Source organism: Ovis canadensis, chromosome 8 (genome assembly GCF_042477335.2).
Source record: "Ovis canadensis isolate MfBH-ARS-UI-01 breed Bighorn chromosome 8, ARS-UI_OviCan_v2, whole genome shotgun sequence".
NCBI classification, from domain to species: domain Eukaryota; kingdom Metazoa; phylum Chordata; class Mammalia; order Artiodactyla; family Bovidae; genus Ovis; species Ovis canadensis.
Genome location: NC_091252.1, coordinates 12,940,084 through 12,956,367, shown reverse-complemented (window position 1 = coordinate 12,956,367; position 16,284 = coordinate 12,940,084). Strand labels below are relative to the sequence as shown.

The following is a 16,284-nucleotide window of genomic DNA, read 5'->3' as shown; positions in this document are numbered from 1 at the left end:
CAGAACTTCCATTTTCTATGGACTTTTCCTCTTCTATAAAATGAGGGAAGTAATATCTTATAATGTCATTATCAAGAGTGTAGGTAACACAAATATATCTAAGGTATCTTATCAATATCAACTCACAGTCTGCTAACCAATGTATTGCACACTTGCTCTACATAACTTACTTGTTAATTTATTTACTCCTTTACAGTCATTCCAAACTTCATCCTCCATGTTCATCTGCAGCTGCATGCTCAGCTTCTGATAAACTGCCGGTTTAGTCTGAAGAAACACTACTGGTAATTTTCGGACACTACACCATTCACATTTTGTTAGATCAGAGGTATTTACAGTAATCCCTACAGGATCATTTTCTGGTTCTGGAGAAAAACAAATGGAAATGGAAAAGGAATCGGTTCTTAAGCGGGCAAAATCATGAATGGAGCAAACTAGGGAATTACAATTTTAAAGTACACATTTATTATGAAAAACTTAAAGTGAGAGTGTTAGTTGCTCAATTGTGTCCGACTCCAAAACGCCATGGACTATATATAGCCTGCCACACTAACCTGTCCAAGGATTTTCCAGGCAAGAATAGCGGAGTGGGTAGCCATTCCCTTCTCCAAGGGATGTTTTTGACTCAGGGATCGAACCTGGGTCTCCTGCATTGCAGGCAGATTCTTTACTATCTGAGCCCCCACATATTTATTATATTTTGTACATGGTAACTTTAGTGGGAAAATGAAGAAGAATCTTTGATCTTAAAGAAGTATCTAAATACATTTTTTCCCATATGGAAAGAGAATTCTAATGAAGAATACTTAAAAACTTAAACATAGCTTCTGTGATGTTACAGTATGAAATTTCCACTCTTAAGGTATAATGCCCTTTGTTACAACGCATATAATAACTAATTATCTTAGTGAATTCTAAAAATAACGTTTTTTATTCCAGTAAAGTGTTTTAGTGTAAACAAAGCTTTAGTGAGCAGTAGGACATACAACAGCTTACCTTCTAGCTGTATCTTGATAAAATCTAAACAAAACTAAAAAATAACATAAATTAGTAACAATCATAGATTTGGGGGGACGATTTTGCTACAGAGACCCTAAATGACATGCTGTTTGGCCTTTGCCTATAGAAGGCAGAAAAACTGATTCATGTACTGCATTTGTCCATCTGATCTTTATAATACCGGGAATGACGCTAGCCTCTATTCATTAAAAAATAGTTGGAAACACAGAATTAAGGACACCCGAGTTAAGCAGCCTTATGAGTACAGTGCTATTGGAAGATTAACCTACCAACAATGCATAGGATACATCAGAAAGAAAACAAAATATGACTCAGAAGGCAGATTAAGGAGATTATGTTACAATCTTAAACAGAAAAGATACATTTGAATCGGACTGGTGGTAGCAGAATAACAATGAGACAGGTATGATAGTAAGATAAAGGGACGAAAGAAAGTTCTTTGGCTTCTCTGGACACTGAACTAGTTCAAAAGCACAATGCCTCTTGGGCGGCCACCAAAGTCCAATAATCTATTTCTAGGAGTCACTATGTCACAAGACATTTTTATGCAGACCCCGAAGCTTTTCAATTCTTCTTTTTCTCATAAAGTTCCTCAAAATACTGTTTTCATGCATTGGGCTGACATGAGAATAAAACGGTAACACACTGGAGTGAATTCCAACTCAGTGAGAATAAACATTTTCCTATAATGATTATGCACTACTCTGAATATCATAATTTAAAAAAATTTTTTAACAGAATACATACGATCAAGTTTTTACCCACTAATTTTTATGGTGAGTAGCTATTTATAATTGTCCGTATTCTCAAAGCAATTTGAAATCATGAAATAATTTCAATGTTCTATTAAATATTTTAACTTATAAATTTTAAAAGATTATACATTAAATTCTGAATCTTATAATTGGTAGTAAAGAGCACAGTATGTACTTACAATTACAGGTTCTTGTAATAGTCGGAAGAGTGTCCCTACTCGTATACTTCGACAGTTTAAAACTACAGTATCAGAGGAACTTTGGCAGCTTAAAGATACAGGATCAACTAAAGTTTCTTGAGAAATCACTTTGCGACGCTTTAGAGGTGTGGTGATAACAGAATTACCAAACTGAAAAAGAAAAAAAATTTTCACTTAGTAAGTTATTAAAACAAGACGGCAAACTAAGTAGACATAGCAAAGATGACCCAACAGAAGAAATGGAACTATCAAAACATAAAATTGATTTTACTTCAACAGTGCTACATGAGTAAGTATTTATTGATTTTATAACAGTAACGGTAAACTCTTCCTGTTCCACTTTACCCAGTTATTAGGTGAAACTCCAGTAACAGCTAAGCAGAGAAATGGTCCTTTAGGAATCAGATAGCCTGGGTTCAAAAAACAGTTTTACTACCTTTCAATGATGTGATCTTGTAAAACTTATAATAACAACTTCTAAACTGAAAATGCTAGTTTCCTAAACTAAAATGTAACAGTATTTACTCAAATGAGCTAATGCATATACGTAGCTTAGCATGGTGCTTCATGCATGGTAAAAGGCTGGATAAAAGTTATCTAGTAACAGTGGTAGTAGTTGCTATATTTGGATTAAATTAGCAGCTCTTTAGAAAACTGATAATTTAGGAAAATTGCTATTTACATTATAAAATGATGCTTCCTTATATATTAAAAACTATTAAATGACTTGATCTATTGAATTAAGATTTCAATCATTCCCAAATGCAAATTAATCATAATAGAAAAGTATCTTTATAAGTATATATTCAAATTAAATGTAATTAAAAGTAAAGATGTCAAAATCCTTATCACCAAAAAAAGAAAATAAAACAAGATCCTGATTTAAACGAATATTTTTCCAGGTTATTAACAGATATCTATTAGAGAGGTTTAAAACGTTTTTTAGTTTTAGAATTATTTCTTCAAATGAGATTTTACTTAGCTCAATAGTTAAGTTAGGTAATTTCCAGCAATCTAACACTTAAAAATATATTTCTTTTTTGGTACCTTACTCTAAAAAGAAACAAAACAAAAACCAAAAAGCTCCTCTTATTTATATCCTTTATTCATTTTTCTATAGTTGCTTCTATTTTTGATTTTTAACAAATCAAAACTATGTAAGGGACCAACTTATCCTCCGTCACATATTTCGCTATTTTTTCCCATTTGCATTACCTATTAAATTCTGTGGATGGTGTTTTGGTTCACTGCATTGTACTTTCCACTGAAACAAATATATTCAGCTCTTCATTCATTACTTTTGCTTGCGCTGAAATGTTTGGAAAGGCATTTCCTAAGATTACACCAAACTATCAACCTATATTTTTTCTATTATTATAGTTACTTTTGGTTTTTCATTTCTTACTGATCCCATCTTAACAATCAAATATGTATGTTTCCATATTTTAATCTACAACTTTCCGAATTCCTGACATATATACGAATTCCTGACATATGTACATACAACTTTTTAATATACAAATTTATTTTTTAGGTTCTTTTTACAAAAATAAGAAAATATGCACATAATTTCTGCATCTCAGTATTCTCACTAAACAGTGCCATGTAGAAAATCCTGGGATCATACTCATCAATAATTACCTTAAACGTAAATGGGTTGAACGCCCCAACCAAAAGACAGAGAGTGGCCGGATGGATACAAAAACAAGACCCCTCTATATGCTGCTTACAAGAGACCCACCTCAAAACAAGGGACACCTACAGACTTGAAAGTGAAGGGCTGGAAAAAGATATACCACGCAAATAGAGACCAAAAGAGAGCAGGAGTGGCAATACTCATATCCGATAAAATAGACTTTAAAAACAAAGGCTGTGAAAAGAGACAAAGAAGGCCACTACATAATGATCAAAGGAACAATCCAAGAAGAAGATATAACAATTATAAATATATATGCACCCAATATAGGAGCACCGCAATATGTAAGACAAATGCTAACAAGTATGAAAGGGGAAATCAACAGTAACACAATAATAGTGGGAGACTTTAATACCCCACTCACACCTATGGACAGATCAACTAAACAGAAAATTAACAAAGAAACGCAAACTTTAAATGATACGTTACATCAGTTAGACCTAATTGATATCTATAGGACATTTCACCCCAAAACAACGAATTTCACCTTTTTTTCAAGTGCTCATGGAACCTTCTCCAGGACAGATCACATCCTGGGCCATAAATCTAAACTTGATAAATTCAAAAAAGATCGAAATCATTCCAAGCATCTTTTCTGACCATAATGCATTAAGATTAGATCTCAATTACAGGAGAAAAACTATTAAAAATTCCAACATATGGAGGATGAACAACACACTTCTGAATAACCAACAAATCACAGAAGAAATCAAAAAAGAAATCAAAATATGCATAGAAACTAATGAAAATGAAAACACAACAACCCAAAACCTGTGGGACACTATAAAAGCAGTGCTAAGAGGAAAGTTCATAGCAATACAGGCATACCTCAAGAAACAAGAAAAAAGTCAAATAAATAACCTAACTCTACAACTAAAGCAACTAGAAAAGGAAGAGCTGGAGAACCCCAGAGTTAGTAGAAGGAAAGAAATCTTAAAAATTAGGGCAGAAATAAATGCAAAAGAAACAAAAGAGACCATAGCAAAAATCAACAAAGCCAAAAGCTGGTTCTTTGAAAGGACAAATAAAATTGACAAACCATTAGCCAGACTCATCAAGAAGCAAAGAGAGAAAAATCAAATCAATAAAATTAGAAATGAAAATGGAGAGATCACAACAGACAACACAGAAATACAAAGGATCATAAGAGACTACTATCAGCAGTTGTATGCCAATAAAATGGACAACGTGGAAGAAATGGACAAATTCTTAGAAAAGTACAATTTTCCAAAACCGAACCAGGAAGAAATAGAAAATCTTAACAGACCCATCACAAGCACGGAAATTGAAACGGTAATCAGAAATCTTCCAGCAAACAAAAGCCCAGGTCCAGACGGCTTCACAGCTGAATTCTACCAAAAATTTCGAGAAGAGCTAACACCTGTCCTCCTCAAACTCTTCCAGAAAATTGCAGAGGAAGGTAAACTTCCAAACTCATTCTAGGAGGCCACCATCACCCTAATACCAAAACCTGACAAAGATGTCACCAAAAAAAGAAAACTACAGGCCAATATCACCGATGAACATAGATGCAAAAATCCTCAACAAAATTCTAGCAGTCAGAATCCAACAACACATTAAAAAGATCATACACCATGACCAAGTGGGCTTTATCCCAGGGATGCGAGGATTCTTCAATATCCGCAAATCAATCAATGTAATTCACCACATTAACAAATTGAAAAATAAAAACCATATGATTATCTCAACAGATGCAGAGAAGGCCTTTGACAAAATTCAACATCCATTTATGATAAAAAACTCTCCAGAAAGCAGGAATAAAAGGAACATACCTCAACATAATAAAAGCTATATATGACAAACCCACAGCAAACATTATCCTCAACGGTGAAAAATTGAAAGCATTTCCCCTAAAGTCAGGAACAAGACAAGGGTGTCCACTTTCACCGCTACTATTCAACATAGTTCTGGAAGTTTTGGCCACAGCAATCAGAGCAGAAAAAGAAATAAAAGGAATCCAAATTGGAAAGGAAGAAGTAAAACTCTCACTGTTTGCAGATGACATGATCCTCTACGTGGAAAACCCTAAAGACTCCACCAGAAAATTACTAGAGCTCATCAATGAATATAGTAAAGTTGCAGGATATAAAATCAACACACAGAAATCCCTTGCATTCCTATACACGAATAATGAGAGAGTAGAAAAAGAAATTAAGGAAACAATTCCATTCACCATTGCAACGAAAAGAATAAAATACTTAGGAATATATCTACCTAAAGAGACTAAAGACCTATATATAGAAAACTATAAAACACTGATGAAAGAAATCAAAGAGGACACTAATACACGGAGAAATATACCATGTTCACGGATCGGAAGAATCAATATAGTGAAAATGAGTATACTACCCAAAGCAATTTACAAATTCAATGCAATCCCTATCAAGCTACCAGCCACATTTTTCACAGAACTAGAACAAATAATTTCAAGCTTTGTATGGAAATACAAAAAACCTCGAATAGCCAAAGCAATCTTGAGAAAGAAGAATGGAACTGGAGGAATCAACCTACCTGACTTCAGGCTCTACTACAAAGCCACAGTCATCAAGACAGTATGGTACTGGCACAAAGACAGACATATAGATCAATGGAACAAAACAGGAAGCCCAGAGATAAATCCACACACATATGGACACCTTATCTTTGACAAAGGAGGCAAGGATATACAATGGAGTAAAGACAATCTCTTTAACAAGTGGTGCTGGGAAAACTGGTCCACCACTTGTAAAAGAATGAAACTAGACCACTTTCTAACACCGCACACAAAAATAAACTCAAAATGGATGAAAGATCTAAATGTAAGATCAGAAACTATAAAACTCCTAGAGGAGAACATAGGCAAAACACTCTCAGACATAAATCACAGCAGGATCCTCTATGATCCACCTCCCAGAATTCTGGAAATAAAAGCAAAAATAAACAAATGGGATCTAATTAAAATTAAAAGCTTCTGCACAACAAAGGAAAATATAAGCAAGGTGAAAAGACAGCCTTCTGAATGGGAGAAAATAATAGCAAATGAAGCAACTGACAACCAACTAATCTCAAAAATATACAAGCAACTTATGCAGCTCAATTCCAGAAAAATAAACGACCCAATCAAAAAATGGGCCAAAGAACTAAATAGACATTTCTCCAAAGAAGACATACGGATGGCTAACAAACACATGAAAAGATGCTCAACATCACTCATTATTAGAGCAATGCAAATCAAAACCACAATGAGGTACCACTTCACACCAGTCAGAATGGCTGCGATCCAAAAATCTGCAAGCAATAAATGCTGGAGAGGGTGTGGAGAAAAGGGAACCCTCCTACACTGTTGGTGGGAATGCAAACTAGTACAGCCACGATGGAGAACAGTGTGGAGATTCCTTAAAAAATTGCAAATAGAACTACCTTATGACCCAGCAATCCCCCTGCTGGGCATACACACCGAGGAAACCAGAATTGAAAGAGACACATGTACCCCAGTGTTCATCGCAGCACTGTTTATAATAGCCAGGACATGGAAACAACCTAGATGTCCGTCAGCAGATGAATGGATAAGAAAGCTGTGGTACATATACACAATGGACTATTACTCAGCCGTTAAAAAGAATTCATTTGAATCAGTTCTGATGAGATGGATGAAACTGGAGCCAATTATACAGAGTGAAGTAAGCCAGAAAGAAAAACACCAATACAGTATACTAACACATATATATGGAATTTAGGAAGATGGCAACGACGACCCTGTATGCAAGACAGGAAAAAAGACACAGATGTGTATAACGGACTTTTGGACTCAGAGGGAGAGGGAGAGGGAGAGGTTGGGATGATTTGGGAGAATGGGAATTCTAACATGTATACTATCATGTAAGAATTGAATTGCCAGTCTATGTCTGACGCAGGATACAGCATGCTTGGGGCTGGTGCATGGGGATGACCCAGAGGGATGTTGTGGGGAGGGAGGTGGGAGGGGGGTTCATGTTTGGGAACGCATGTAAGAATTAGAGATTTTAAAATTTAAAAAATAAAAAACTAAACCTGAAAGAAGAAAAAAAAAAAAAGAAAGAAAGAAAGAAAGAAAAGAAAAATACAGAACTTTGGAATCTGAAAAATAAATAAATAAAAGACAAAAAAAAAAAAATTACATTTTCAATTTTGTTTTCTTTTTGCACGCAACTTCCTTTGATGCTCTCTTCATAGGTTCCTGTACAGGCACGAAGTCTGCTATTGGCTTCATCAAAGGGAATTTTCGCAAAAAAATCTGACACATTATTCTTTATACCAATGTCAGTAATAATATTTTCAAATAGCACATTTGCCTGAGGATCAAGGCCATTTTGAAAAATTAGAATTATGTATTGTTCTTCCAAATCTGAAAAGAAATCAATATAATTAATAAGTCTAAAAGAAAAAAATAGGTAAACAGATACTAAAATAAAAAGTTAACTAACTATTTCCAAGAACATCACCAGAAATCCTGATATAAATGTTCAAAACAGTGTTTGGCATACAGTGGATATGTAATAAATACTAAAATAAGGACCAATAACACCGTTACCTAACAACGTCACTTAAGTTAATTAAAAGAAAGGAACCAGAACACATTACCCTAGCAGTAGCTCTAGAATGAATCTACTCATAGATGTAACTAATTTATTTCGCCTAATAGGATCCAAATATATTGAGTTTTAAACATATAATCAGTCAATACTGCTGTCAAACACATAAGAAACTGCCATGTAAATTGGCAGTAACTCCAGATTTAAGTGTAAAAACCGATATTCACTAATGTGCCAACTCTTGGAGCTTTCATAGTTATCTATCATTTACTTATCATTACGCTGAAGGAGCAATTAGTGAGAAGAACACAGCTAGTCACGCTATGCCACAAATGTTTGGGGGAAGGTAAACAAACCAACTGGAGAACCACACTGACTTATTGTAGAAAATGAAGACCTGTTAATGAACTTTCAAACTTTCTGTTCAGGCTAAGTTTTAAAGATCCCAACTTGATGGCTGATTTACAGTTACAACTTCTATCAGTACATTAAAACAAAACACCTCATTTTACTCAGATTATACAGTGTTAAATAAACACTATGTATATTTTGGGGTTTCAACCCGTTTTGAAAACTTTCCAAATGGCTAAACCTGGGTTTTATCTTCAGAACTTCCATTTTCTATGGACTTTTCCTCTTCTATAAAATGAGGGAAGTAATATCTTATAATGTCATTATCAAGAGTGTAGGTAACACAAATATATCTAAGGTATCTTATCAATATCAACTCACAGTCTGCTAACCAATGTATTGCACACTTGCTCTACATAACTTACTTGTTAATTTATTTACTCCTTTACAGTCATTCCAAACTTCATCCTCCATGTTCATCTGCAGCTGCATGCTCAGCTTCTGATAAACTGCCGGTTTAGTCTGAAGAAACACTACTGGTAATTTTCGGACACTACACCATTCACATTTTGTTAGATCAGAGGTATTTACAGTAATCCCTACAGGATCATTTTCTGGTTCTGGAGAAAAACAAATGGAAATGGAAAAGGAATCGGTTCTTAAGCGGGCAAAATCATGAATGGAGCAAACTAGGGAATTACAATTTTAAAGTACACATTTATTATGAAAAACTTAAAGTGAGAGTGTTAGTTGCTCAATTGTGTCCGACTCCAAAACGCCATGGACTATATATAGCCTGCCACACTAACCTGTCCAAGGATTTTCCAGGCAAGAATAGCGGAGTGGGTAGCCATTCCCTTCTCCAAGGGATGTTTTTGACTCAGGGATCGAACCTGGGTCTCCTGCATTGCAGGCAGATTCTTTACTATCTGAGCCCCCACATATTTATTATATTTTGTACATGGTAACTTTAGTGGGAAAATGAAGAAGAATCTTTGATCTTAAAGAAGTATCTAAATACATTTTTTCCCATATGGAAAGAGAATTCTAATGAAGAATACTTAAAAACTTAAACATAGCTTCTGTGATGTTACAGTATGAAATTTCCACTCTTAAGGTATAATGCCCTTTGTTACAACGCATATAATAACTAATTATCTTAGTGAATTCTAAAAATAACGTTTTTTATTCCAGTAAAGTGTTTTAGTGTAAACAAAGCTTTAGTGAGCAGTAGGACATACAACAGCTTACCTTCTAGCTGTATCTTGATAAAATCTAAACAAAACTAAAAAATAAGATAAATTAGTAACAATCATAGATTTGGGGGGACGATTTTGCTACAGAGACCCTAAATGACATGCTGTTTGGCCTTTGCCTATAGAAGGCAGAAAAACTGATTCATGTACTGCATTTGTCCATCTGATCTTTATAATACCGGGAATGACGCTAGCCTCTATTCATTAAAAAATAGTTGGAAACACAGAATTAAGGACACCCGAGTTAAGCAGCCTTATGAGTACAGTGCTATTGGAAGATTAACCTACCAACAATGCATAGGATACATCAGAAAGAAAACAAAATATGACTCAGAAGGCAGATTAAGGAGATTATGTTACAATCTTAAACAGAAAAGATACATTTGAATCGGACTGGTGGTAGCAGAATAACAATGAGACAGGTATGATAGTAAGATAAAGGGACGAAAGAAAGTTCTTTGGCTTCTCTGGACACTGAACTAGTTCAAAAGCACAATGCCTCTTGGGCGGCCACCAAAGTCCAATAATCTATTTCTAGGAGTCACTATGTCACAAGACATTTTTATGCAGACCCCGAAGCTTTTCAATTCTTCTTTTTCTCATAAAGTTCCTCAAAATACTGTTTTCATGCATTGGGCTGACATGAGAATAAAACGGTAACACACTGGAGTGAATTCCAACTCAGTGAGAATAAACATTTTCCTATAATGATTATGCACTACTCTGAATATCATAATTTAAAAAAATTTTTTAACAGAATACATACGATCAAGTTTTTACCCACTAATTTTTATGGTGAGTAGCTATTTATAATTGTCCGTATTCTCAAAGCAATTTGAAATCATGAAATAATTTCAATGTTCTATTAAATATTTTAACTTATAAATTTTAAAAGATTATACATTAAATTCTGAATCTTATAATTGGTAGTAAAGAGCACAGTATGTACTTACAATTACAGGTTCTTGTAATAGTCGGAAGAGTGTCCCTACTCGTATACTTCGACAGTTTAAAACTACAGTATCAGAGGAACTTTGGCAGCTTAAAGATACAGGATCAACTAAAGTTTCTTGAGAAATCACTTTGCGACGCTTTAGAGGTGTGGTGATAACAGAATTACCAAACTGAAAAAGAAAAAAAATTTTCACTTAGTAAGTTATTAAAACAAGACGGCAAACTAAGTAGACATAGCAAAGATGACCCAACAGAAGAAATGGAACTATCAAAACATAAAATTGATTTTACTTCAACAGTGCTACATGAGTAAGTATTTATTGATTTTATAACAGTAACGGTAAACTCTTCCTGTTCCACTTTACCCAGTTATTAGGTGAAACTCCAGTAACAGCTAAGCAGAGAAATGGTCCTTTAGGAATCAGATAGCCTGGGTTCAAAAAACAGTTTTACTACCTTTCAATGATGTGATCTTGTAAAACTTATAATAACAACTTCTAAACTGAAAATGCTAGTTTCCTAAACTAAAATGTAACAGTATTTACTCAAATGAGCTAATGCATATACGTAGCTTAGCATGGTGCTTCATGCATGGTAAAAGGCTGGATAAAAGTTATCTAGTAACAGTGGTAGTAGTTGCTATATTTGGATTAAATTAGCAGCTCTTTAGAAAACTGATAATTTAGGAAAATTGCTATTTACATTATAAAATGATGCTTCCTTATATATTAAAAACTATTAAATGACTTGATCTATTGAATTAAGATTTCAATCATTCCCAAATGCAAATTAATCATAATAGAAAAGTATCTTTATAAGTATATATTCAAATTAAATGTAATTAAAAGTAAAGATGTCAAAATCCTTATCACCAAAAAAAGAAAATAAAACAAGATCCTGATTTAAACGAATATTTTTCCAGGTTATTAACAGATATCTATTAGAGAGGTTTAAAACGTTTTTTAGTTTTAGAATTATTTCTTCAAATGAGATTTTACTTAGCTCAATAGTTAAGTTAGGTAATTTCCAGCAATCTAACACTTAAAAATATATTTCTTTTTTGGTACCTTACTCTAAAAAGAAACAAAACAAAAACCAAAAAGCTCCTCTTATTTATATCCTTTATTCATTTTTCTATAGTTGCTTCTATTTTTGATTTTTAACAAATCAAAACTATGTAAGGGACCAACTTATCCTCCGTCACATATTTCGCTATTTTTTCCCATTTGCATTACCTATTAAATTCTGTGGATGGTGTTTTGGTTCACTGCATTGTACTTTCCACTGAAACAAATATATTCAGCTCTTCATTCATTACTTTTGCTTGCGCTGAAATGTTTGGAAAGGCATTTCCTAAGATTACACCAAACTATCAACCTATATTTTTTCTATTATTATAGTTACTTTTGGTTTTTCATTTCTTACTGATCCCATCTTAACAATCAAATATGTATGTTTCCATATTTTAATCTACAACTTTCCGAATTCCTGACATATATACGAATTCCTGACATATGTACATACAACTTTTTAATATACAAATTTATTTTTTAGGTTCTTTTTACAAAAATAAGAAAATATGCACATAATTTCTGCATCTCAGTATTCTCACTAAACAGTGCCATGTAGAAAATCCTGGGATCATACTCATCAATAATTACCTTAAACGTAAATGGGTTGAACGCCCCAACCAAAAGACAGAGAGTGGCCGGATGGATACAAAAACAAGACCCCTCTATATGCTGCTTACAAGAGACCCACCTCAAAACAAGGGACACCTACAGACTTGAAAGTGAAGGGCTGGAAAAAGATATACCACGCAAATAGAGACCAAAAGAGAGCAGGAGTGGCAATACTCATATCCGATAAAATAGACTTTAAAAACAAAGGCTGTGAAAAGAGACAAAGAAGGCCACTACATAATGATCAAAGGAACAATCCAAGAAGAAGATATAACAATTATAAATATATATGCACCCAATATAGGAGCACCGCAATATGTAAGACAAATGCTAACAAGTATGAAAGGGGAAATCAACAGTAACACAATAATAGTGGGAGACTTTAATACCCCACTCACACCTATGGACAGATCAACTAAACAGAAAATTAACAAAGAAACGCAAACTTTAAATGATACGTTACATCAGTTAGACCTAATTGATATCTATAGGACATTTCACCCCAAAACAACGAATTTCACCTTTTTTTCAAGTGCTCATGGAACCTTCTCCAGGACAGATCACATCCTGGGCCATAAATCTAAACTTGATAAATTCAAAAAAGATCGAAATCATTCCAAGCATCTTTTCTGACCATAATGCATTAAGATTAGATCTCAATTACAGGAGAAAAACTATTAAAAATTCCAACATATGGAGGATGAACAACACACTTCTGAATAACCAACAAATCACAGAAGAAATCAAAAAAGAAATCAAAATATGCATAGAAACTAATGAAAATGAAAACACAACAACCCAAAACCTGTGGGACACTATAAAAGCAGTGCTAAGAGGAAAGTTCATAGCAATACAGGCATACCTCAAGAAACAAGAAAAAAGTCAAATAAATAACCTAACTCTACAACTAAAGCAACTAGAAAAGGAAGAGCTGGAGAACCCCAGAGTTAGTAGAAGGAAAGAAATCTTAAAAATTAGGGCAGAAATAAATGCAAAAGAAACAAAAGAGACCATAGCAAAAATCAACAAAGCCAAAAGCTGGTTCTTTGAAAGGACAAATAAAATTGACAAACCATTAGCCAGACTCATCAAGAAGCAAAGAGAGAAAAATCAAATCAATAAAATTAGAAATGAAAATGGAGAGATCACAACAGACAACACAGAAATACAAAGGATCATAAGAGACTACTATCAGCAGTTGTATGCCAATAAAATGGACAACGTGGAAGAAATGGACAAATTCTTAGAAAAGTACAATTTTCCAAAACCGAACCAGGAAGAAATAGAAAATCTTAACAGACCCATCACAAGCACGGAAATTGAAACGGTAATCAGAAATCTTCCAGCAAACAAAAGCCCAGGTCCAGACGGCTTCACAGCTGAATTCTACCAAAAATTTCGAGAAGAGCTAACACCTGTCCTCCTCAAACTCTTCCAGAAAATTGCAGAGGAAGGTAAACTTCCAAACTCATTCTAGGAGGCCACCATCACCCTAATACCAAAACCTGACAAAGATGTCACCAAAAAAAGAAAACTACAGGCCAATATCACCGATGAACATAGATGCAAAAATCCTCAACAAAATTCTAGCAGTCAGAATCCAACAACACATTAAAAAGATCATACACCATGACCAAGTGGGCTTTATCCCAGGGATGCGAGGATTCTTCAATATCCGCAAATCAATCAATGTAATTCACCACATTAACAAATTGAAAAATAAAAACCATATGATTATCTCAACAGATGCAGAGAAGGCCTTTGACAAAATTCAACATCCATTTATGATAAAAAACTCTCCAGAAAGCAGGAATAAAAGGAACATACCTCAACATAATAAAAGCTATATATGACAAACCCACAGCAAACATTATCCTCAACGGTGAAAAATTGAAAGCATTTCCCCTAAAGTCAGGAACAAGACAAGGGTGTCCACTTTCACCGCTACTATTCAACATAGTTCTGGAAGTTTTGGCCACAGCAATCAGAGCAGAAAAAGAAATAAAAGGAATCCAAATTGGAAAGGAAGAAGTAAAACTCTCACTGTTTGCAGATGACATGATCCTCTACGTGGAAAACCCTAAAGACTCCACCAGAAAATTACTAGAGCTCATCAATGAATATAGTAAAGTTGCAGGATATAAAATCAACACACAGAAATCCCTTGCATTCCTATACACGAATAATGAGAGAGTAGAAAAAGAAATTAAGGAAACAATTCCATTCACCATTGCAACGAAAAGAATAAAATACTTAGGAATATATCTACCTAAAGAGACTAAAGACCTATATATAGAAAACTATAAAACACTGATGAAAGAAATCAAAGAGGACACTAATACACGGAGAAATATACCATGTTCACGGATCGGAAGAATCAATATAGTGAAAATGAGTATACTACCCAAAGCAATTTACAAATTCAATGCAATCCCTATCAAGCTACCAGCCACATTTTTCACAGAACTAGAACAAATAATTTCAAGCTTTGTATGGAAATACAAAAAACCTCGAATAGCCAAAGCAATCTTGAGAAAGAAGAATGGAACTGGAGGAATCAACCTACCTGACTTCAGGCTCTACTACAAAGCCACAGTCATCAAGACAGTATGGTACTGGCACAAAGACAGACATATAGATCAATGGAACAAAATAGGAAGCCCAGAGATAAATCCACACACATATGGACACCTTATCTTTGACAAAGGAGGCAAGGATATACAATGGAGTAAAGACAATCTCTTTAACAAGTGGTGCTGGGAAAACTGGTCCACCACTTGTAAAAGAATGAAACTAGACCACTTTCTAACACCGCACACAAAAATAAACTCAAAATGGATGAAAGATCTAAATGTAAGATCAGAAACTATAAAACTCCTAGAGGAGAACATAGGCAAAACACTCTCAGACATAAATCACAGCAGGATCCTCTATGATCCACCTCCCAGAATTCTGGAAATAAAAGCAAAAATAAACAAATGGGATCTAATTAAAATTAAAAGCTTCTGCACAACAAAGGAAAATATAAGCAAGGTGAAAAGACAGCCTTCTGAATGGGAGAAAATAATAGCAAATGAAGCAACTGACAACCAACTAATCTCAAAAATATACAAGCAACTTATGCAGCTCAATTCCAGAAAAATAAACGACCCAATCAAAAAATGGGCCAAAGAACTAAATAGACATTTCTCCAAAGAAGACATACGGATGGCTAACAAACACATGAAAAGATGCTCAACATCACTCATTATTAGAGCAATGCAAATCAAAACCACAATGAGGTACCACTTCACACCAGTCAGAATGGCTGCGATCCAAAAATCTGCAAGCAATAAATGCTGGAGAGGGTGTGGAGAAAAGGGAACCCTCCTACACTGTTGGTGGGAATGCAAACTAGTACAGCCACGATGGAGAACAGTGTGGAGATTCCTTAAAAAATTGCAAATAGAACTACCTTATGACCCAGCAATCCCCCTGCTGGGCATACACACCGAGGAAACCAGAATTGAAAGAGACACATGTACCCCAGTGTTCATCGCAGCACTGTTTATAATAGCCAGGACATGGAAACAACCTAGATGTCCGTCAGCAGATGAATGGATAAGAAAGCTGTGGTACATATACACAATGGACTATTACTCAGCCGTTAAAAAGAATTCATTTGAATCAGTTCTGATGAGATGGATGAAACTGGAGCCAATTATACAGAGTGAAGTAAGCCAGAAAGAAAAACACCAATACAGTATACTAACACATATATATGGAATTTAGGAAGATGGCAACGACGACCCTGTATGCA

At 34.5% G+C, this 16,284-nt stretch overlaps 1 protein-coding gene across 1 annotated transcript in view; it reads right to left on the bottom strand.

The window, feature by feature from the left end:
- The window catches only part of LOC138444708 (uncharacterized), a 292,168-nt gene that overhangs the window by 44,279 nt on the left and 231,605 nt on the right, over positions 1-16,284 (bottom strand). The window contains exons 75-81 of the mRNA XM_069598026.1: positions 10,803-10,973; positions 9,845-9,878; positions 9,019-9,213; positions 7,829-8,055; positions 1,955-2,125; positions 997-1,030; positions 171-365 (exon numbers count right to left, since the gene is read on the bottom strand). Coding sequence (XP_069454127.1) covers positions 171-365; positions 997-1,030; positions 1,955-2,125; positions 7,829-8,055; positions 9,019-9,213; positions 9,845-9,878; positions 10,803-10,973 — 1,027 coding nt within the window. The remainder of the gene's footprint in view (positions 1-170; positions 366-996; positions 1,031-1,954; positions 2,126-7,828; positions 8,056-9,018; positions 9,214-9,844; positions 9,879-10,802; positions 10,974-16,284) is intronic.